The sequence below is a fragment of the Molothrus aeneus genome, chromosome 5, assembly GCF_037042795.1.
Source record: "Molothrus aeneus isolate 106 chromosome 5, BPBGC_Maene_1.0, whole genome shotgun sequence".
Lineage (NCBI taxonomy): Eukaryota > Metazoa > Chordata > Aves > Passeriformes > Icteridae > Molothrus > Molothrus aeneus.
Window position 1 is genome coordinate 42,153,412 of NC_089650.1, and position 22,342 is coordinate 42,175,753.

General features: G+C 37.1%; 1 protein-coding gene across 1 annotated transcript in view; it reads right to left on the minus strand.

The window, feature by feature from the left end:
• Nucleotides 1-22,342, minus strand: part of CNTN1 (contactin 1) — a 211,048-nt gene that overhangs the window by 66,179 nt on the left and 122,527 nt on the right. The window contains exons 3-4 of the mRNA XM_066550414.1: nt 10,054-10,186; nt 1,775-1,904 (exon numbers count right to left, since the gene is read on the minus strand). Coding sequence (XP_066406511.1) covers nt 1,775-1,904; nt 10,054-10,168 — 245 coding nt within the window. The 5' untranslated portion in view covers nt 10,169-10,186. The remainder of the gene's footprint in view (nt 1-1,774; nt 1,905-10,053; nt 10,187-22,342) is intronic.

Here is a 22,342-nt window from a genome sequence, read left to right on the forward strand (position 1 = left end):
TTAGTAATATATTTTCATAGGCATTAGTATTTGACAATGATAATACACACACCACCTGTTCATAAACTATTGAAGATGTACCAAAATATGCAGAGTTCTCATTTGGAAGTGGAACTCGCTAAATAAACAAAACAAAAAAAATTAAAAATCAAATTAAACAGAAGAATTTTAAAGATGCAGCAAATAGCATTTTGATCTTATAGAGTTCTAAATATCTCTAAAACTGTCAGTGTTAGAAAAAATAAATATATCCTTTATTCAGAAATATCTAGGTATAAAGGTGCTGAGGACAGCTCATCCTGCAATGAAAATGGTAGGAAGGACTTATTTACCTCTGAGAAGAAGAATTTTGACTCAATAACCAGTAGAGGGCTGAGATGAAGACAACATATTGAGGTATACTAAAAACAATGTGTCAGGAAATAAGAAAAGTGGTCTTATTCTGTACTGCAATTATCATCTCATCACCTATCAGTGCTAATTGTCAGATCTGCTCCTAGACATAGAAGTTCTGGAGGTGCAATGCAATTCTTTGAGAGTGTTTTTGCCAGTTCAGATTTTGCTGAGCCCACAATAGATAATGAAGAATGTCAGAATTTATTTAGAACCTGTAATCTTCTATAGATGGTGTGTTTACAGTCTTGCAGACAGAGCTGGGGGAGTCTCTGGACCAACTGGAAGGGATGGGGAAGTACAACAAAGGGTATCAAATGCATATGCATTTAGCATATGCAATCTCTCCACATCTTCCAAGCATGGCAAGAGGAAGGCAAAGCAAGGCAACAAAATGTCATATTCACATGGTGCTTCTGTACAGGCAGACAACCTGTAAGCAGATTTTTAAAAGTGGCAATAAAGATGAAGTAAACTCTTTTGATGGATGAATACCATAGTTCACCACAACACTCTATTTAAAATAATAGCAGACTTAATTGGTTTTTCTGTTCTAGAAACCAGTCTGGGAACACACATAAGTGAGTACTGGGGCAGGTCATAGGGTAATTTTCTGAAACGGATCTCTTTTGCTGGCAAGATATTGTGTCTGTCTTTAGTACAATTACAGCAGTTTTCTGCCTATGATCAGGTTGTAATTTAGTCACAGTCTTAATACTGATAATCTTAAGTACATTTCTCTTCACATTATGAGCAGATAATGGCTGACAAACTCATATAAATGCACACCAAAGCATTGCTTTCTACAATAATATCGTTATTGTGAAAGAAGTCCTGTGAGAATCTGTATTAAAACTAGCTGAAATGATTTTTCAGAATGAAGTTTTTCATGTCTTCAGTAGCATAGCTGACACATTTTTGCCCACTGCCCTGCAACACAGAGGATGCAAAACCAACATGGGATGTAGAATATCCAGGTTCAACAATCAGTACTTCTCCTTTCAATGCAAAATAGAATAAAAAAAGTCATTCTGTATCAAAAAGAACAAAGACTCAAATCTCTACTAACCTCAGCCTAAGCTGGAAAGATAACCTCTCAAATTTATTTAAAGGTCACTTTTTTTTTTTTAATTCACATATGGAGCAGTATTTCTTTCAGAATATGAAAATATTTAATACAATATACTGTTTTTAATACTGATTAGACATTTTGGCAAATTGAATCAAGGTTGAATCTTACTCAAAAATTGTGTATCTGCGCACTTTTTTCCAGTCTTGAAGACTTCACTCCAACCTTTTAACGCAATCATTTAATAAAACAATTTGAAATAGCTGCTGAATAAAATATTCAAGATTTTTAAATCAAAACAGTAGATATTACCTGTAAGTAGGAAAAGGAACTGCTCGTGCTCTGCAGTTCATTGAAACTTGTCCATCTGAAGATTCTTCTGGATAGATGGTATCAATAGGTTGCTCCTCAAAAACGGGTCCATAACCTTTGTTTCCTTCCTCTGAAAACAGAATAGAATTTCAAATTAACTAGCAGTCAAACTGAAGACAAATTTGCATCACATATTCAAGAATCAAAATGTGAAGGAAAAACAGTGAGTCACCCGAAGTTAAATTCTATGTGCTTCAGCAAAACTGGAGCAGTACAATTTTAAAAAGGTCCTACACTGAAAATAATTTCAGTTTGGACAGTCAAGCACTTAAAGGTGAATAAATGTAAAACAGGTTTCAACACAACCTGTATTTTTAATCTTTATCCTTCATTTGTGGATGCTGTTGTAAAGTTGGTAGGGTCTGCCCACCCTTGCTGCACTCCCTTCTCCTTTATCTCTTCCAAGCATATAAGGTTGCTCTTTGGGGTCTAAGAAGCAAGACTAACAGCAAAGGTGGAATGTTCTGGGAAAATTCTTCTCAGTAAATCCAGGATGTAACTGGGTTTTTTTCTGTGAAAATGTCAAATATGCATTCTACATAAAGAATGACTCTGTGAGGAGGCAGTGGATGCTCAATACAGATAAAATTTTGAGACAACACAGTTCTCTTATTCTCACAGGTCTCTACTGAGACTGAAACAACAGTCTGGACACCTGTGAGCAAATTCATGGGAGAACAAATGAACACATGATTGCATGATTGCTGAACCTGAACACAGGTTCACTTTCCATTCAAGTTCAGAGCTTCAAATCCTAGAGATGCCAGAGACTTGTAAAATGACTGCAAGAATCTTCTAATACAAGGGAAACAAACAAAATAAACATAACCTTAATTAATAAGATCCTCAGAGATGGCTGAATAATTTAAATCTAAAGCAATGGTTAAGGATGGAAATTATTTTCAAAAGAAATGGTTAAGGATGGAAAAATCCTATCATTTTGCAGTAGTGTCTGTGCTATCTATAAAAATTTGCTACATATCTTGTAATTTAAAAAATCTTCTCAGATCAGTAAATAAACTGGCAGTGTAAAAGATGAATGCTCTTAAATCAAATTATGACTTTGTACTCATGCCCTTAAAAGTCCTGTGTTTTGTCCTAAAACATTTTAGATTTAATTAGACAGTTTTTAGGAATCATGTAAAAGAGGAAGGAGTCTCTCTATATACCTAAGGAATGTGAATTATACCAGTGTAAAAATACCACATATCCATAAAATATGCTTTCTGCAGATATCTTTTTTTATTGTTTATAAATTACCTATTCATAGATGGACACTGGATTACAGTACTAGAAGAAGACTGTTTGCAGATAAAAATCAACTTCCCTTTTGGCTCCTAATCGATGGTAAATGGTAAAAAAGTCACCATTTGCCTTGATGACAGGAGCAGGTACAGAAGATACAGTTACACTGTGAAATGTATAGTCAGACAACTTAATTTTTAAAAACTATTTCATGTAATGAGAATTCTTTCAAAGAAGCAAAGAAGAGCAGCTAGAAAGGCAGAGATTTTAAACAATGGTCTGTTTTCTTTCGTATTTTAAAGCATAACACAGTATAAAAATCTACATATTGCTAGACCAAAAGAAGAACTAATTTCAGACTGAAAAGGCAAGATTCACATACTTGCTCAGAGACTGGAATGACTAAGCCAGAAACCTGATGGCATGTTCTGTGCAGTTCTTAAATATGAGTACAGAATAACAACAGTCTCCAGCAGCAAATTGCCATATCATATGCAGCTGACTCTTCACCTTAGGACTCAAACGATGTTACAGAGCACTTAGGCATTTCATGGCATGCATTTTTAATGCTGCCAGCACTATTAATTATACTGAGTGAATGCCTGCTTCTCACACCTATCAAATGTGCTTTATAAAGGCACTTCTGCTGCAATCTATTATGAATCTGGTTTCAGGTGTCTGTCTGCACAGAGTAAGATGTGCACACTGAATTTCAGGTATGGCAAACAATAAATCTTTTATTCTCAGCCACAAGACCACACATGGACCAGTGATATGAAACAGCACATGGGAGAAAAGAGAAGAGAAAGGGGCTGTGAAAAGATCTGCAAGAATGTTCACACTTTAAGTGAAGTACCATGACTGTGGGACAAAGTCTGAAGAGTGACAAAGGGAAGACTAAGAGTACAAGGAAAAGCATCAGCTCACTGAAGTTGTGCCTACACGAAAAGGAAAAGTAGAGAAAGAAGAAAACAATAGCTATATTAGGCAAACTGAGGATGTGACGAAGATCACATTTCCTATGTTTGGATCCTGTTTTAGACAAGAGGATGGACCATCTGACCTCTCAAACAATGCCCTATGTTTTGGGTAGATTTCTTGTGATTTTTATTTTAAATTGGAGCAGAAGCTATCACCTGACTATTAGAGGCATTCTTCAGTGAATTCTGAAAACAAGACTCAAACCTTTCAATACTGCTAAAATGCATTAGGAAGTCTGTGAAAAGGTCAAGAAAATCTTTCCTCAACTGATGAGATAACGGACCCGGTATAAGAATCTTTCCCTCTGGAAGGTGGTCATATAATTCATTCTCCAAGTGACATATTCTAATGAGTCTCCTTCTTCTCTGTTTCCTGTACACCTATCTATTTCCTTGGCACTCAACATTGCCAAAATTGACTGTCTGAAACAGTTGTTGGATGTGAGTATTGATCTACCTGCAAGTGTTGTATCCAGTTCCATATTTTAACATGAGAGAGAGACAAAGATCTGTTGACGTGGTGCATGGCTAGATTAACCTTGAGTGCTAAAAGGTGTTGCACATAAGAGCCCTGGAGTCATTCATTATCAGTTTAACTAAGTTGTCAGGCTCTGCATTAGCCTTGCAAGACCAGAAATCATTTGATATTTAGAAGTAGATCTGTTTTCAGTATGTCAGAGAAATGAGGACCCACCAGTGTCTGAGAAGCTCATGCTCAAAAGCAAGATGGGAATGAGCCGAAGTACCTCTACCAGGCATGCAGGAATACAAAATGGCACTTCCACATTTCTGAGCACTGTGATCACCAAACAAATTATGATTATTTAATTACGAATGTCAGACACTCAGCAGTAGCATGTAATGGTCTTCTAACATCCAAGCAGGGACAAGGTAAACAGGCATTAAGTATATTCATCCACTTCTTTTTTTGGAAGAAAATTATTATCTCTAGAAAATGTGAATAATTCTGCATGTTGTGATAAAAAGCTTTAAATAATGTAGATTCTAGCCTCCAGTTCAGAAATGCCTTTTTGAACCTACTGTTCTGGAAAATGTCCAAGCATGAATTATTTAAGGTTTGGGGGCTGGATTGTTTCTTTACTTCTGTAAATCATGTGGGAAAAGTTGTACTTGGCATTCATGGGAAGCTTATGTGCTGAAGCAGTAATGTGTTCATATTGAGAAAATTCATAACATAGTGTCACCCTGATGGAGAAGAGAGGGTAAGTGTAAGCCATCAAGATGCTAAAGGCAAATCATTTTCCAAGAGCCAGTCAGCCCTTAAACGGAAAAGGTAACCACTCCAGCACTCCCCACTTCATATCATATGAAAGATGAAGACTGCCTTTGGGAAAGCTGCCTCCATTTTTCTGGACTCAAAGGAGCAGGAGAATATTGAAGAGCCCCATAGTTAATGATGTAGTTTCTCCTTTACAACAAGTTTCAAGTACAAAAAGCTCCAGCCCCTGGCAGAGCAAGTTTCTCCACCTGTGCCTAACAGAGTATAGTTTTCTGGTCTTCTCATACTGCCAAGAAGAATGTCAGCCAATACTAATTATTGTATTTTAAACATGTTCCCATTTGTGTATTCACTATTTAAATTTTTAGGTGGTTCTTCCTTAAAAATCCAAATGTTAGTTAGGAAGTGACTGAAGACCTTACGTGTTGATCCTATGGGAAAGCCAGTGACAGCAAATTAGGGATGAAGCTAAAGTGCAGCAGTTATCCTCCACAATCCCCCCACACAAGCCTTCCTGGTGCATATGAAATACTGGCAGAACTCAGAAATTCAGCATGCTAACAGCATCTCCATGTACTCATCAAAACAACTGTCTTGCACTGAGAGGTTCTGCTTCTTACTGGCTTTCTTGCTTTACCAGCCTTTCTCTGAAGTTTTGGTTCCTAGTGATTTTTGGAAATTTGGCTGCCTAAAAAGCAGAAAGGTTTAGACATTTTCACCCCTGGACTATTGCCTCATTTTGCACATTTCAGGATAGTTTACTAGAGTCACAAGCTGCCTTCTAAGGCATGATCTGACCCAAACTCAGATACTGTCTGGCTCTGCACTATCAAATCCCAAGGTAAGGATTCACAATCCTCCACACCAATGGCTCCCATCTTGTTTGTGGGAATCTAAGGTAAAAAGTAGAGCATTTTATGAGAAACATATTATCAGGGGGACATTTTTCACTATTGATTGCTTTCATGGCCAAATGTAATCTACTATTCATTAAACACAATAAAATACAGGGTCTTTGCAGTTTTTGATTCGTCTTTTGGAAGAACAAAACAAGCTGTGGCTGAAGAACAGTCTTAATACTTTTAGTGATAGATTAGAATCCCGACTGAAGACACACTTGAGTTCACTGATTTACCTGGGAAATAGCGGATGACAGAAAAGTTTGAAATTCAGACTTAGCAACAGGACATGAATGTAAAGAGGAGTCAAAGGTAACTTGGAAGTGCATTGGAGAAATGTCAGGGGGAAGTGGAGAAGAGTCAAAATATTATCAGTAATAGGCATGAAATAACTTTTTTGGCAGTGGACTGACAATCACTGACACGTTCCCTGAGGAGTGGTTTGCTGCTCTCATTTGCCTTGCACTACTTAAAGTGCACTCTGAAAAGCAACTCTTGTAACAACTGTCTGTTCCTTCAGTAAGTGGAGACCGAATTATTTATGGGATTTTCACCAGTTTATATCTGCAGGACTACATTTCAAGCACTAATTTACCTGGAAAAGAAATAGTGCTCCTGTCTCATTGCAGAAGATGATCTCTGCCTATACCTCTGATGCCTGTACCTCTGATCCATAAAATCTTTGCTTCCTTTCAGTTAAATAAGTGCACATTCACCACTGATGAGAAACGGCCAGTCAATGCAACAGTTCTCAATTTCTGCCTCTAATTACCACAAAACAGAACTGGCTAAAAAATCAAGGTGTTTACTCCAAAGCACACTCTAAAATTCTAAAAACATATGTATTTCACTTTGGGAAATATTTTTTTAATTTCCTGCTGTGAGAAAAAGAACAATTTTAAAACAAATAAAACCCCTCAGCTTTTAGAGTCTCAGAATCCCTGTCCTCTCTTCAGGCCCAATTCTAAACATCTCAAGTCAGTGCAGCTTCAGGTTGCTGGCTCTCTGTTTCCCGAACACTTCTAGCTGTTAAAGTCTGAAGGCTCTCAATGCTCAGTCAAATACATTCATACTGAATACTTTCAGGTTTTTTGGCTGGTATCTTTGAACTTGGGGACACCCATAGGGTGAGACTTCTCAAAACAATGTATCTGCAAGCTATCACTTTCCTGGGTCCAGAGCAGTTAATATAATAGTAGCTCTGTTTAGGAAGCATGGATTGCAAAAACCTAGACTACAGAGTCACAGACAAGTTTGCCAAAGGCAATTTATAGAGTAGAACCACCTAGAACTGCAGATCCAGCACCACAAAAGGCAAGAGGAGACAAATATACTTCCAGAGAAAGCGTGTTTTGGTAAAAGGTGCTAAAACAACTTCTTAAATACTCTGCTTTCAATATCTGCTTCCAGTTACCTTGCCTCTTCACTCTGGAACTTGGTCTGCCTTGCTATTTTAATGAGAACTCATGATCTTTACTCAAAAACTGTCCCCAGTTTACACATCCTCCATTACTGCTGACATTGCCAGCATTCCCCTTGATAACATCCTGTGTGAAAGAACACCTCCGAGAACTTCATCACTCTACTTGTGCTCCTTCTTCCTCTTCAGTATCTTTCAATTTTTAACCACACTGAGAACAGTTCCAAGCAACCTGTTATATTTCATCTTGGTTGCAGATACATATTGCATACTGCAGATACACATTTTCTGGATACAATGGCATTTTCATTGCCAAGACATACATTCAAGACAATTAAGCCTGACTGCCAGCAGCTCTCAAACCCATTTGAAATAAAAAACCCTCCAGCAAGATTCAAGTGCTGGGGCTGAGCAAAGACTGCAACATCAGATTTATATAACCTAGATGGGTGCCATAAACCCTAGATGATAGAAGCAGATTTTCTCTCCACTCGAAAGGTTATTTAATGATTTATACAAATTTATTGATTTAATGATTTATGCGAAGTAGAGCAGGTCCAGGAGCAGAGACTATGTGCACTACTCAGCCTTGCAGTAATACACTGGCAGTAACAAACACCCTCTGATTATATACAAACTAGGAATCTTCCACACTGGAGGGCGGTGCCATACCTTTAGAGATGGTCAGAGGTCTTAACTTTGGCTTTGATGAAAAATGCAAGCAAGTATTTATTCCATACCAGGAGATAAGTTAGGAAATGTGTTTGAATGGTAACAGCACGATTAGAACCTGCCCTGGATTCACAATCCTCCACACCAATGGCTCCCATCTTGTTTGTGGGAATCTAAGAGTGCCAAGAACAACAGCCCAGTGAGAGATCAAACGAGCCTTGCTATGGCAGTGCCAGTGTGTACTCATGCTGCACATGGTGTCATGACAGCCCACTCTCCTCTTCCTATGTCACTTAGTTGTTACCCTCACAGTTCACGACCTCCCAATGCCATTTTCAGGAACTTGCCAGCAGCTTCATTCTGGTGCCAAGGTTTTTTTTGCTAATGGGAAAAAATGTGATGTGCAAAATACACAATAACATTAATAATTTAATCCTGCCTGTCAAGAAATTACCTGAACATTTGTTCTCCTTGATTGACTCACCCCTTTTATCAACCAGTGTCCACACTTGTTTGGCTGCTGTAGTTGATTGTTTTGTTTGATGTCAACAGGTCCAGAGCAAAATCACGTGTGTAACGTTACCAATAGCACTTCATAGTCTTTTCTTTATTATTATTTTATTCTTTCAGGAAAAGCCCAGTATTGAATTAAAGTGGTGAGTTTAAAGTTTTAATTTTGGTGCTAGCAGCAAGCCTCATATCTTAACAGAGAAAAATTCTCTTGAAACACACAATGAATATATTGTGAAGGTATTGACTTTTATCAGGCATCAGTAAATCCTCCATCAAACTCAGATGTGGACTGAAGAACACCATTCAAAACCACAGAGTAAAGTAACATTCCTGCTAAACCAGAAATCATTCCTGTGAGCTCTGGACTGATTTCTTAAAGGCAATGAGCTTACATCACAGTCTAAATCAGATTTTTTGACTCAGTAATAAGGAATATGGTCCCATGGAAGTGAAATTAGGGCAATGCCTGAAATGACATCCCAGATTAAGCAAGCCTGTGACCTCAAAGTAGGGAAGGATCTAAAGCCTAGCTTGAAATTAACCAAAACATCAGTACGTGCTGTGTTTACACTAACATAAAAATTCATCCCAGCAACTAAAACTCAGCATTCACTTGAATTGGCATGGAAATCTGAAACAAACTTTAGAAATCTCAAAGTTGTTTGGAACAGTTGGAATTTTGCCTTTTCACAGACCTCCCTCTATCTCTTAAAATGGAACTAAAATTTCAATTGCAAATATTTCTCTAAATGCAGATGCTAGAAATATGACTCCAGAATGTTTTATTATTTATGGCCCCTCTATTTGTGAAAAAAAAAAAAAAATTAGAGTCAGAATATGCATAATTACCCCCCTGTATTATGAAAAACTACCACTACACTGGGCTTCTGAAAAATTATGAATTTTAGATGGTGTCAATAATACAGAATTTCATTTTTCATTATTCTAACCATGTCGATCATCTGTGCACAAAAGACAATTTATATACTTTTTATAAGCTAGAGAAAGATTTCATTCTGTAAATCAAATTAGACAATGCTAAATTTAAAGTCCAGATCTGTCTTTCTTCAAACTTTTTATTATGGCAGCCATTCTAATAAATATGCTTCCTGCCAGTTTCATTGTTCATACTTAGTAATTTGTTGTATCAGCACAAATAAATTAAAGCCATAAAAACATTCTAATTGTCATGGAAACACATAAAACTAACAACAGTTACTTTAAGGAAATAACACAGGAGATTGTCTTACCTACTGCCAGGGAGAAGACAAAACAGGGTGTAATAAGATGATAAATGAAAAACCAAATGGTTATCTTCTGTTCGGCCATCATCTCAAAAGGAATTGTGCACTTCAGTACCATCATTCAGAGAACTAAAAAAGTCTGTTACAGAGAAAGAAGAGAGAGTCAATAACTCTGACATAAGGCTTTATCTCATATCACATTTGGCCTGGCAGTTGATGTGACTAAACTGAATACTTAAGAGTTGATATAGGAGAGAATCTTTTGAATAATAAATGCATCATCAGAATTTCTGGACCAAATTAATTATATCTATTATTCAGAGAGCACTCTGTTTCAGAGTACTCAGATGTTCTGGTGATGGTATAATATGGTAAATGTTAAAACTGAACATCCTTTTTTACACTTCTCTTCTGTATTCTATCCTCCATCTCAGTAAATACTACATTTCAACTCATGCCTCCAAAATCTGTAAAAAAGACTACAGTGAAACTAAAGTCCATGCATCTCTTTCAGATTCATTTTGTCTAGTTATCACCATTTTAAACCTTTAATATACAATTAATGGTCTTTCACAAAAGTGGCTATATTTTTCATGAGTTTCCTTTTAAATACTGAATATAATCATTATTGCTATGTTGTTCTCAAAGGTTTCTCTTTTCCATATGGGAGAAACTCTGCCTGTATATATACTAAAAGCAAGCTAAAAAAGCATGCAGCTTCTTTTGAATATTCTAAGATTTTATAAATTATTTTTCAGACACTTCTGTAAGATTTGTTACTACTTCAAATTAGAATATTTTGCCAGTTTTTTCTTGCTGGGGACTATTATCTATTTCTTTAGAGAAATGTGCCATCATGTTTGCAGTGTGCAATTCTCTAGGTTTTTTTTGATGGATTTCTTGTCACAAATATATAAATACATCCTTTATATCCATCACACCTTGTTCTTGCTTCTTGATTGGTTCTGCTCTAGCACTCATTAAGAACTTCACACAAAGCAAGGCTTCCAGCTTATCACTGACAGAATACTGTATCTCAGACATATGCTGCTATCATCCAGTCCCCTCAGTATATTCATTTTGTTACTATTTCATTATAGAATATGCTTATACTTACTTAAACACCCTCCACTAATAAGCATCCCAGAACATGGTGCATGCTAAAAAAAAGAAGACTTATAGATGAGGGACATTATTTAGTGGTAGACTTGAGCAGTTCTGGGTTAGCAGCTGGACTCAATCTCAAGAGATCTTTTCCAATATAAATGACTCTATGATTCTAATATTGCATTGTCATTTTTAGCAAGGTGTTGTCTCAATGCTCCTGCTTTCCAGCCTCTCATGCCAGGAATTGACACTGACGTCCACCTTTTACCATACTTGCCCTTTCCATGTCAAAATTTTTACTTAATTGTTCATTTCCAAAAGCCAGGTATTTTAGATCTTGTTTTGAAACTATCCCATTTCCCACCTCCAACACCACGAAAGGGGCAATTTTAAATGACAAAGCACAAGTAAAAATACACTTGACTCCCTAAGTATGGTCAGGATAAATCCTGTCCTTGTTACAGAGAGCCTCTCATCTGAGCTGCTGCCAGACATGCCTGCTGCAATGTATGTGTCTCACATCTCCCCCTGAGGTGGCTAGGAATGTGTCTTGGCCACTGGGGCCTTTTACTTCTCCCCTCTTTCTCAGAATAATGCTAAGATGTTCATTTGAACATGCCTCAAACAGTGAACTTTCCTTAAAACAGAGTTTCAAGAGTGTTTTGATAAACTCATATTGCAGGAAAATGAGGAGAAATATCACAAGAAAATATGCTGGCTCAGAAAGTACAGGAGCTGTTGCATGTCACATTTTTCCCTTTTTTAAGCAGAGTAAATCCTTAATAAAAAGTTAAAAGCTATATGACCCTACAGTTATGGCTGTTACATGAAAACTGTGCTCAGCAAAAGACCGACAAGAGTTAAACAGTGATTCCCCAGAACTGAGATTTATTTAGAAATATTTCCTAGAAAAAGGCTCTTAGATTGGCAACAAACACATATGCTTACTATAGCTGGATCCAAGGAGAAAGATTTACTAAACGTCTTTACCTTCCCACTTCTGTTGGCACTAAAGTTTCTTCAGATTCTGTCACACAAAGGACATCCACAACTATTTCAGGCATCTACCTTGACCAGTGTATGAACTACTGCGTGTGATTCATCCAGAAGGCAGTGGTAGGTTTGATGAAGAAATGACTTTCTATACTTTTCCAGCAGCCACGCCCAGACTATGACATCCTTACAATATGACACTGCTTTGCCTGAAACATTTGTTTCCAAATGACATGAGTAGAGTGCATAGTTATGCTGAAATAATGCACATAATTAAATAGCAAGGAAACAGGAACTCTTTAGGGAACAACGGTAATTACACAGCAGCTCATGATGATAATAACTGTGTTCATGTGTATTGATAAAGGAGACTGTTAAGAGCACTGTGTTCTCTGACATTATAGTCAGAGAGGGAAGATCCCTCCTCCCTCTCTTCAGCAGAATTTAGGTTTGATTTTGGAAAGATACAATGTCCTCTAGTTCCCCAAAAATCCCTTTTTGCAGGCTCAGGAAAAAAAATGGTTTCAACAATGGCTCCAATTGCAGTAAATAAGAATTGTGTCAGTAAATGCTATAAATACTTCATTTTATTCCGAGACAAAAATATCCACCCTGCCAGGATTTAAATCCTTTCCCTACTCTCACTTGTTTCGGCTGAGTGGGTTCTGTATATACAGCACAGCCATCCCTCCTGATTCATCTCAGCTTGTGGGTGAGAAGCTGTTTCACATCGCTCTGCTGCACTTTGGCAGAGCTGGCTGCTATGAGATGAGATAGCACGCAGGTTATTGCTGTGTGTGTGTCAGGTGGTAGAGCTGTGCACAGTGTTACCAGCCAGCTGCCCAAGGAGTCATCCCAGCATAGCTGAGGCAGCAGCAGTGGTGCCAGAGGCAGCACTGTGGGCTGCAGTGCTCAGGCAGCACAATCTACTCTTGCTCTACAGCTCTCAACCTTTTTTCTTTGCAGAGTGCAGAGTGAGAGGGATATTGCTGCCTAACTAAAAATCATTCCTGAACAAATGAACAGCTGAGTCACTTTTCTCCTCTAAAAAAGCACAGAGCGTCTACATACCTAGACATACATCATTCAGTCTGCACAGTACACTTTCCTTCTTCTTCCAAACAAACCATCACAATTTCAGAAAACAAGCAAGACACTTTAAAAACATGTCTTAAAATAAGCAGGCATTTAAATGCAACCATGCCATGTTTAATTACTAACTAATGCTCATTAACACATTTAGGTCCCTTTCTACTGTACAGTTTCCCAAAAGAACCAGTCACCACTACAGCACCTTTGCTAGATTCAAAAAAACCAAGTTCTGGTGAGCTGTCTGGAGTGCAATGACCAAAGGAGGTGGAAAAAACTGGGGCATTGGCTGCTGAATGAGAAGCACATTGAATTTTGAACACAGGGACTTGCCAGAGTGCTTCTGGAGGCCTGCAGTGTCTTGTGATGCTTCATTAGGATGAGTTGTGTTCCCAGGACACAAGGGTAAACCTGTCTCTCTACAATATCCAAGTGTAAGGATTCTTTCATCTCTCAAAATGCACTTTAGGAAAATGCCTACATTTTCTGCCATATCCTGTGTGGCTTTCTTCAGATCTTCAGTACACTTTGGCATTTATTTAAGAAAAAAAGACACCTATTTTACAGCTATGGAAGCAGACAGTGTTTTCCATCACTTCCCCGCTAAATCCAGACATGCAGATGACATCATTGTTTTGCAAGGACAAAAAGCATTGATAGGGTAGACAAAAAAAGAAATTACAAACAGCAGGTAATTGAACTCAGTTGAATAAAGATTTTCAAGATCAAAGGCAGCACAAACAAGGTACATAATCTACCAGATTTGAAATCAAGAAGGGATAGGGATTGACAGGGGACAGCAGAGCAACAGTAGGGGATGTTGAAGGGGTGAAGAGGAGACAAAGATCTCAACACTACAGAGGGAAGGAATGCCACGTGGGACATTAGGATCTGTGGGAAGATGGAAACAATAAACCAACCCAAAAGGGTTGTTAGAAAAGAAGGCAGAGAGGGAAAGTGAAGGAGATATAGGTAGATAAAAGTGTATGAGAAATACCAGTTGCCTCTGGCAGTAAATGTCAACATTTAGCATGGAAGAGCTTTCCTGAACATTGCCTGCCAAGGCTTTCAGTGTGGGAGCAGCATGATTGTCAGCCCCTGACATCCACTCCAGGCTCCAAGGAGGAACCCCAAGTGCTGAAGGGGAAGAGAGGGGGCAGAAGAAAGTGTTTAGGAGCTCTGGCATGGTACACTTAGCTGGAAGAGGTAAATCAAGATGCTTGTTATGATCCTCATTTCCTGGTATATTATGATAATTATAGACATTCAAGTTTCAGAATTGGTAGAGATTCTGTCCAGATTAGACTGTAAATAGATACAACAATCTAGAAGAAATGTGTGGCTCTCTACCCTTTTTCAAAAAATGAATATATATAATTGCAATAATTCACTCACAAATTAACACAGTGGCAAGTTATAATCAAAGTCTTTTAGGAGTCATACAACACTTCAGCCAAATCAGTGTTTTGTATTTGTTTTTACTTCAGACTCTTTCAGTGATTTTTGCAATCATGTAATTTCTCCTTGTCTTCATTTTCTTAACGGAGTTGACATTTTCTTCTATGATAAGTAACTCCTCACAAATCTCATTAGTTTCTCGTAGAAACGAGATAAGTATGTAATACTAATAAGTATGTAGAAATACCACAAAATGTTTTAATTTAAAAAAACAATTATGTACATTGCATATTATTTATTATATCACTTTTTGTCCTTTTCTGCTATTTTGGCCCTTACAAATTAATTTTGTGATCAATGAACAAGTTCTGAAAATCTGGGTAAAAATGTGCCATTAAAAAGGGCACTGAATCTTGTTCACAAGTCTGGCTTCTCAACCATCACCTGCGCACAATCCAATTTACTTCTGAAGTCAATGCTTTAGCCACTAGCATTTATAGCTTTCTCTATTACTGGAAAAGTGATGACAGTCAAGTTCCTTGCCACTGCACAGATTTTTCTCATTCCAGTGGTCTGGGATTGCTGTAAGCAAAGTTCCAAACCAGCCCTCTTACAGCACTGCTGCATCTGCAAGAGATTTTATGTGTTAGCTGGTTCTCACTTAGGAGTCCAAAAGTGACTTTAGTTCCCTTCAATAAAGGCTTGTAGAAATACTTCATTTCCTTATGATTTCTATAATTATAATCTTTGTTTTTGACAGATTTGTTCAAGTGAAAACAGAATCTCAAATCCACCACACAATACTGCCCACCAGCCCAAACAGTCCATCATCAACAGTCGTGCTTCTAATATTTTCCACTTCATCCTATATAAAGAATATAGCTACACTCTCCCTTTCACATGAATGAAATCCAGCTAGAAAGCACATCAATTTGATAGCCCATAAGTAAGATACTCTTCTTGAACAGAATTTACAATTTCATGGACAATATGCAATGACATAACAAAAAAGCACAAAGTTGGAGCAACATGCAGGCTAATTTTTCCCCTCCAATAACTTCATGCTTTTTAACTGTTTACTGGTGCCAAGTAACCAATAATTTAAAAAAATTAAAACAAACCCAGAATAAGTTTATTAATATATTTTAACAGGCTAAATTAGCCAGTTATTCTATCACTACTGGATAACCAGCTCTGGGATTTTGTTTAATAAACATTGACTTGGAATAGAAAAAAACAGCATCTTGGAGGTGATCTGGAATTTAATACCATCTGGAATTAAATCTGGACAAAGATGACAAGGAAGACAAGAAGGGATTCTTCAACTGCACCAAAAACAAAAGGAAAACAAAGGATATAATGTGGGTCTATTGCTAAATGGAGTGGGAACACTGGTTACATGAGGACGCTCAAACAAAGCTGATGGACATCTTAACAAGGCTGCTTGGAATTATCTTTGAAAGGCTGTGGTGATCAGAAGAGGTCCCTGAGGACTGGAAGAAAGCAAAGGCCACTCTGGTCTTCAAAAAAATCAGCCTCACCTCAATCCTCAGAAAGCTGATGAATTGCCTCATTCTTGAGGCCATCTCTAGCCACACAGATGACAAGATAGCAATCAGGAGTAGACAAGGAACATTCCTTAAAGGAAAATGATGCCTGACCAACCTCATTACCTTCTACAATAAAATAACTACCTGGATGAATGAGGACAGAGCAGTGGGTGTTTTCTAGCTCAACTTCAGCAAGGTTTTGAACACTGTCTTGCACCATCCTCATAGGAAAACTCCAGAAGTGCAGGCTGGATCGGTGGACAGTGAGAAGGATTGAGAACTGGCTGAACAGCAAATGCCATAGTATCCTAAGTGGCAGAGGGTTTAGCTGGAGTCCTGTCACTAGTACTCCACCCAGTAAGGTTTAACATATTCATCACTGACTTGGATGAAGATGCATCCTCAGTAAGTTCACTGGCAACACAAACCTGACAGGAGGGCTGATACCCCAGAGTGCTGTGAGCCCTTCAGAGGGGCCCCAGCACGTTGCAGAGATAGACAGAGATGAGTTGTCTGAAACTCAGTGAAGGCAAATGCAGGTTCCTACACTTGAGGAAGAATGCACCAACACAGGCTGCATCATCCTTCCCATTTTCATTTTCTCTCTGTTTTGTCTGTTATTTTGTCTTCATAGTTTACACAACTAATAATATGTCTCATTTTTCTTACTTGCATCCACTGATTCATTATGAATCAACATTAATTTTCTTCCCTACAAGGGCCTTAGAGCAGTCACAGCTCAGCTAACCAACACCTCTGTAACAAAGGGTCATCTGGTAATACTCTTACAAATATATATTTTCAGGGACATTAAGCATCTTCTAATTTGTGGTAAGCTCAACAACTCATCTTAACTATTAATCATTAATACAGTTTAGTTACTTTTCTTTAGGCAGGTGCAAAAACATCATTTGAAATACTTTCAGATCATGAAGTCTTCCTTAGTGGTACTTACACACTGTCTTTAATTCTCACATCAGCAACATAGGGTCAGACAGACAGTCCCTATCCACACTGTTTGCTCTATCAGCAACTGGTTGCTCTTCTAAGGTAATAAATAAGAAAAAGATCACTTACTACTATCATAACTCACAGGCATTACTCACTTTTCTGAAAGCTTGCTGTAAGGGCTTTGCTGCTTAAAGACTGCCTGGTAAAATATTTCAGCAACAAAAATCAATAAACATCCTTGCAAGTCCTGAGCATCCTGCAGAACAGCATACTACTCTGTTCCCATATGTACACTTGCACAAGCTTCCACTTGTGTCTTAAAGACCAAGCAGTTTAAATTTGACTCCAAGGTAACCAAACATACCCAAGTCTCTAAAATCAGCATGAAAAAACATCAGCCACTAATACAAATAAATATCCATTACTAAAACTGGGTATTCCTTCATGATAATGGAGATTTTTTAGGTTACTTTGGCCTATAACTTTTAAGGGACAAAACACATTAACTTCTTAAGAAAAATTAAGTGTATAATTGATGTTCTTTTTTTGAGCTTTAAATTTTGTTAAAGTTTATAAAAGAAAAAAAAATATTAATCAGAACTTTATATTGAAATTAAATCTTAAAGAGATCCATTTCTAAGAAAAAAAATCATTTTATGTTTCAGAAAAATGAAATGAAGACTGTATAAAAATCTTTATCATGCTCTTGGCATTTTCATTTGATTTTCACATTTTCTTGAACTTAGTAATACCTTGTTATTCATCAGTAAATGGAGATACTGGAATGAATCACGTATATTCAATAAGTTCACAGCAGATGTATTTATATACATAAAAATTTAACCGTTTATCCATATAATCTGCAACTCAGGACACCCTATAACATACTACTTATTATACAGCCAAGGCCAAGCTCAGTGGGAGATTTCATCTTCAAAATGCATGTTTCCTAGCAACTCTCTTGAAATCAGAGTAGCATTTTTAAAATTTACATCAATCACTTGGAACTGTTGAGAATCCTTAAAAACATCTCTTTCATGCTATGAATAAACAGTTTGAATCAGACTAGCAGCTGCAAAAAGGAGAAAAAAGGAAAATCAATTCAATGTTTACTAGAACTTGCTGGTGGATTTTGGAACAATACATTATTTGTGCCTTTTGGTTTTAAGCGTACACATTTCAGAACAGATGTTGGTGAGATCCATTGGTGTTTTTTATAGGTTTGAGCTGCCATCACCATTTCAAAGATCCTCTGTGTTTTAAAGACTACTTTTCAAGGATACATACTCATGAGGTAGGCTTAGCTGTGCTCTGGAGATTTTAGCAGACAAGGAATGATTTCATTCTATTGGTTTCATGACCTACAACTAAAGCATTGTTTCTGTCGTCTTCAGATTTTTGGGGAGAAAAAAAAGAATAAAACTCATTCTTTTGAAAGCTTTTTTTTTTTGCCTCCTAATTGTCAGTTGATACTTTTAATACAAGTTACCTATCAATGCCAGTAGAGCCTCAGAGGCACACAGCATGTATAGAAATCCCTCCTAACACATAGTCAACAAGGAGGGACACAAGGATATATAGCATCAGAACAGCCTTTGGAAATCCCTGTGCCAAAACCACTACATCTGACATAAGAAATCATATTTTCCCAAAGCTACTCAGAATCTTGATCTCATGATTGCACTTAGATTAAATCAAGGTGGATCAAGGAAGAATAGACAGGAAAATGGGCAGGCAAAGGGACAAAGGGTCTGGTTGTGACTCTTCTGGGTGACAGGTCCCCATTCTGTGTGCATGTGTGTGGACAGACACACAGGTGCACACCACTGGGATGGGACCAGGAGTCCAGGTCCCTGTGGTGGCAGCAGCAGAAGACAACAGAATGTGTCAGAGGTCTGAGTGGTGGCTGTCTCATCTTGCAGCAATTCCATGTTTTTCCATGCAAAGGAATAGTCCCTACAGACAGAATTAAACAACTGCCTACAGGTCCTGCACAGCTAATCTGTATTTACTGCATTTCTGACATGGCCCAGACATAGCCTCCAACACGGGGGCTTTCCCTGTTTAGGAGCTTCTCACAAAACAGGTATGATGAAAACTGAAGTAAATGATACCTGAAAAAGATAATCCTTTCAAAACAGGAATCGTACCAGTTTTAAATAATAGCTCTGACTTGAAAGTATGAGAAAGCGTGTAGTAGTGTAAGGGCTCTATGCTTACTACTCCTGCTTTTCAGCACTGAAGAGAGTTCAAACATACCATGTCTTTGCTTAAAACTTACACAGTGAATAGGCATGGTAATTTTATTAATTTTCCCTATTATGACCTAATGTTTTCATTTTTGGCCAAAGAACAATACTTCCTAATTCCTGATTTTCAACTTCTGGATAAAAGAATTATTATTATTATCATCATCATCATGATTAAATTTTTCCAATTATTTAGGTTTATCTAGAGGTTATATATGACCAAAACTGTTCAACAAGCAAGGTTGACCATTCAAAGTGCACTGTGAAGTACTCATACAATATTAATGTTCTGATTTTTCATTGTCTGGTACCACAATTGAAGGGCAAGAAACTCATTACCTGAGAAAAAGAAAAGCATACAATCACCTGCAGACACTGTTCTACCCAGTAAAAGCAAAGTAATCAGCGTATATTCTAATATCTCTGGTGATATGCTAGTGGATCTACAAATTCTGCTTTAATCCATTAACTTTTACACATATTTTCTATCATGCCTGCCTTTGTCCTTCTTCCTTGACCTTTTCCCCAAAGTGCTCAACTTTTCTTAATTGATCTAATTAAAATGGAGAGGTGTAAGGTACTTTTCACATTCAATTTATTTGTAAAAAAAAATTTGATAAAATTACCTCCAGATGTACAGCTGAAATGACAAGAGAACAAAGTGTTACTCACAGCAACCAATACCAGAAACTAAATAGCATCATTACCTTCATTGCAATCTCTGTGCTTTCATACTGATGGAGATATGAGAACACAGTTTAGCATGTGAAAGAATATTTTTTCAAAAGGCTATGTGAAGGATGATGCTATTTTTAGTGATCCAGAACTGCTGTATATCACATTCTATGGTCTGCTAGTGTATCAGTAAAACGCATCATTATAGTAACACAAATGTAGGCATTTAGTATTTCCATTTCTCAAAATATTGCAATAAATCACCTTTTAAATGTACAATGTTTGTTCTGTAACATTCTTTGGGGGTATTTGCCTTTTTTTGGTAAAAAAAACCCAACAATTTCCACTACAGTAACAACAATATGAAAAAAAAATTCTAGTGGAGAAAATGACGATAAAATATTCAATATACACAATTAAACTAACCAGGCATTTTGCATCACAGTTTTATATATCACCTTTCTCTTCTTATAAGAGAGTACCTACAGAGTAGCTCTAGGTCACAGCACAGATAGCTTCTGTGTTGATGGTATAACAGAAAAGCCCTTTCATAAAACATTGAAAGTTGACAATAAGTCAGTATTATCTTAGATATGCCTTCTTACATTACTAATTGCTTTGGTCATTTATTTTAATGCTGTAATCTGTCTTTCCCTTCAAAGCAAACACAGAAGTGCAAGGGCAATTTTGAAGAGCTAAGATTTCAGTATTTGTGATCCAACACATGATTTAAAGTTCAAACTCTTGCAGATCATTCTTTGGACTCTTCAGCAGAAACATGACAATGACAGGAGCATCCAGTCCTTTGTCAGTATGGCATACTGGCACTGAAGGATTTAGGCAGAAGCATAGCAGAACAAAGGAAATAACATGATGGTTTAGGACCCCATGGACCAAGGTTAGGGTTCTATGGGAATGAAGTGTTATCAGATTATTATGAACAGATGACTTTTGGAAGACATGCAGCAAACTTCACTCCAGGAGGCACGAGATCCCCTAATAGAGCATGTACCAAAGAACTGAGAAATAATGTACATTAATATAACCCTTTTTTGTACATGAGAATTGAATGAAAGCTAGATTTTTCCTGGTATACATGGGCAAACTCGTCTTTGTCTATGACTAGTATAACATGGTCAAAACCAGATTTTTTTGATACAGGCAAAAAGAAAAATTATCTTCATCTCTGATCTCATACTTCATATCTGAAATTACAGTTGAGGAGATTATTTAAGACACCTTGCTATATTCCTCAGTAAATTGTATGTGAGGAGAAAAAAAACAAAGTAAGGAGAATTTAATTCCTTTGCTTATCATCAACTTTCCTCTGTCTTAATGTTTGTTTTCCAGTATATAGCTTGAAGAAAACCATCACTAGTGGATAAGTTTACTATTCACAAAATATTATAGTGCTGTGCCTATAAAATATAAAGTGTCAGATATTTTCATTAAGTGCTCCTGTTAATACCACTATTTTATGCTTCATGGCATATCTAAAGATTATTTCTTCTAACACATCATTAGTATTTTTAAAAAAATGGTTTTGGTTGGCAATTTGGACTTATCTTGCAAAGAGTGTGAACCTATAATGAACACCAAATGCATTTAAATCAAATACAGAGAGAACTGGTCAGATGATGGTCCTAAGTGACCAGTATCAAGAGCTCTTAGACTCCATAATGTTTAAATTACGCAAGAAATGGATTTGTAAAGAATTCCCAAAACCTGACAGAAAGCTCACACAGTCCTATACATCTGTATGCAAGCACTGAGATAAGGTGTGCTGACTTAGGAAGGCCATGGAATACAGATGACGTTGTTGAGAGAGAATGATTGACTAGAAACAAGCTTCAACAAGTTTCAAAATACAGCCTTACAGAAAGACTAGATATTTTAGAGAATCAGAACTGTGAAAGATGCATTGCGGCAGGACCATGTGGGGAAAAAATATAGGTGATAATAGCAGCATTGATTGGCAAAAGCTGACAGGCTGAGAAACATTTATAAGGTATTGTAACCAGGAAATAGGTTGCCTTCTGATGGAATGGTGCTAAGTTTTACATCTCTTGTGTCTCAGTATTCATCAAGACTGATAATGAAATATGATCTTTTAAAATGCCTCTCAGTTCTCTGTCTCTGTAAAAGCTGGGGAAACCAACAAAAGTGACTCATCCAGTGTCTCATAAATTTTATTGAAACCATTTAGCTAAAATAAAATGCAAAATCATAAACTAAAAAAAATTCTGAGGAGGGTTATCTGAAAGTGATCATCTGCTGCTGTGA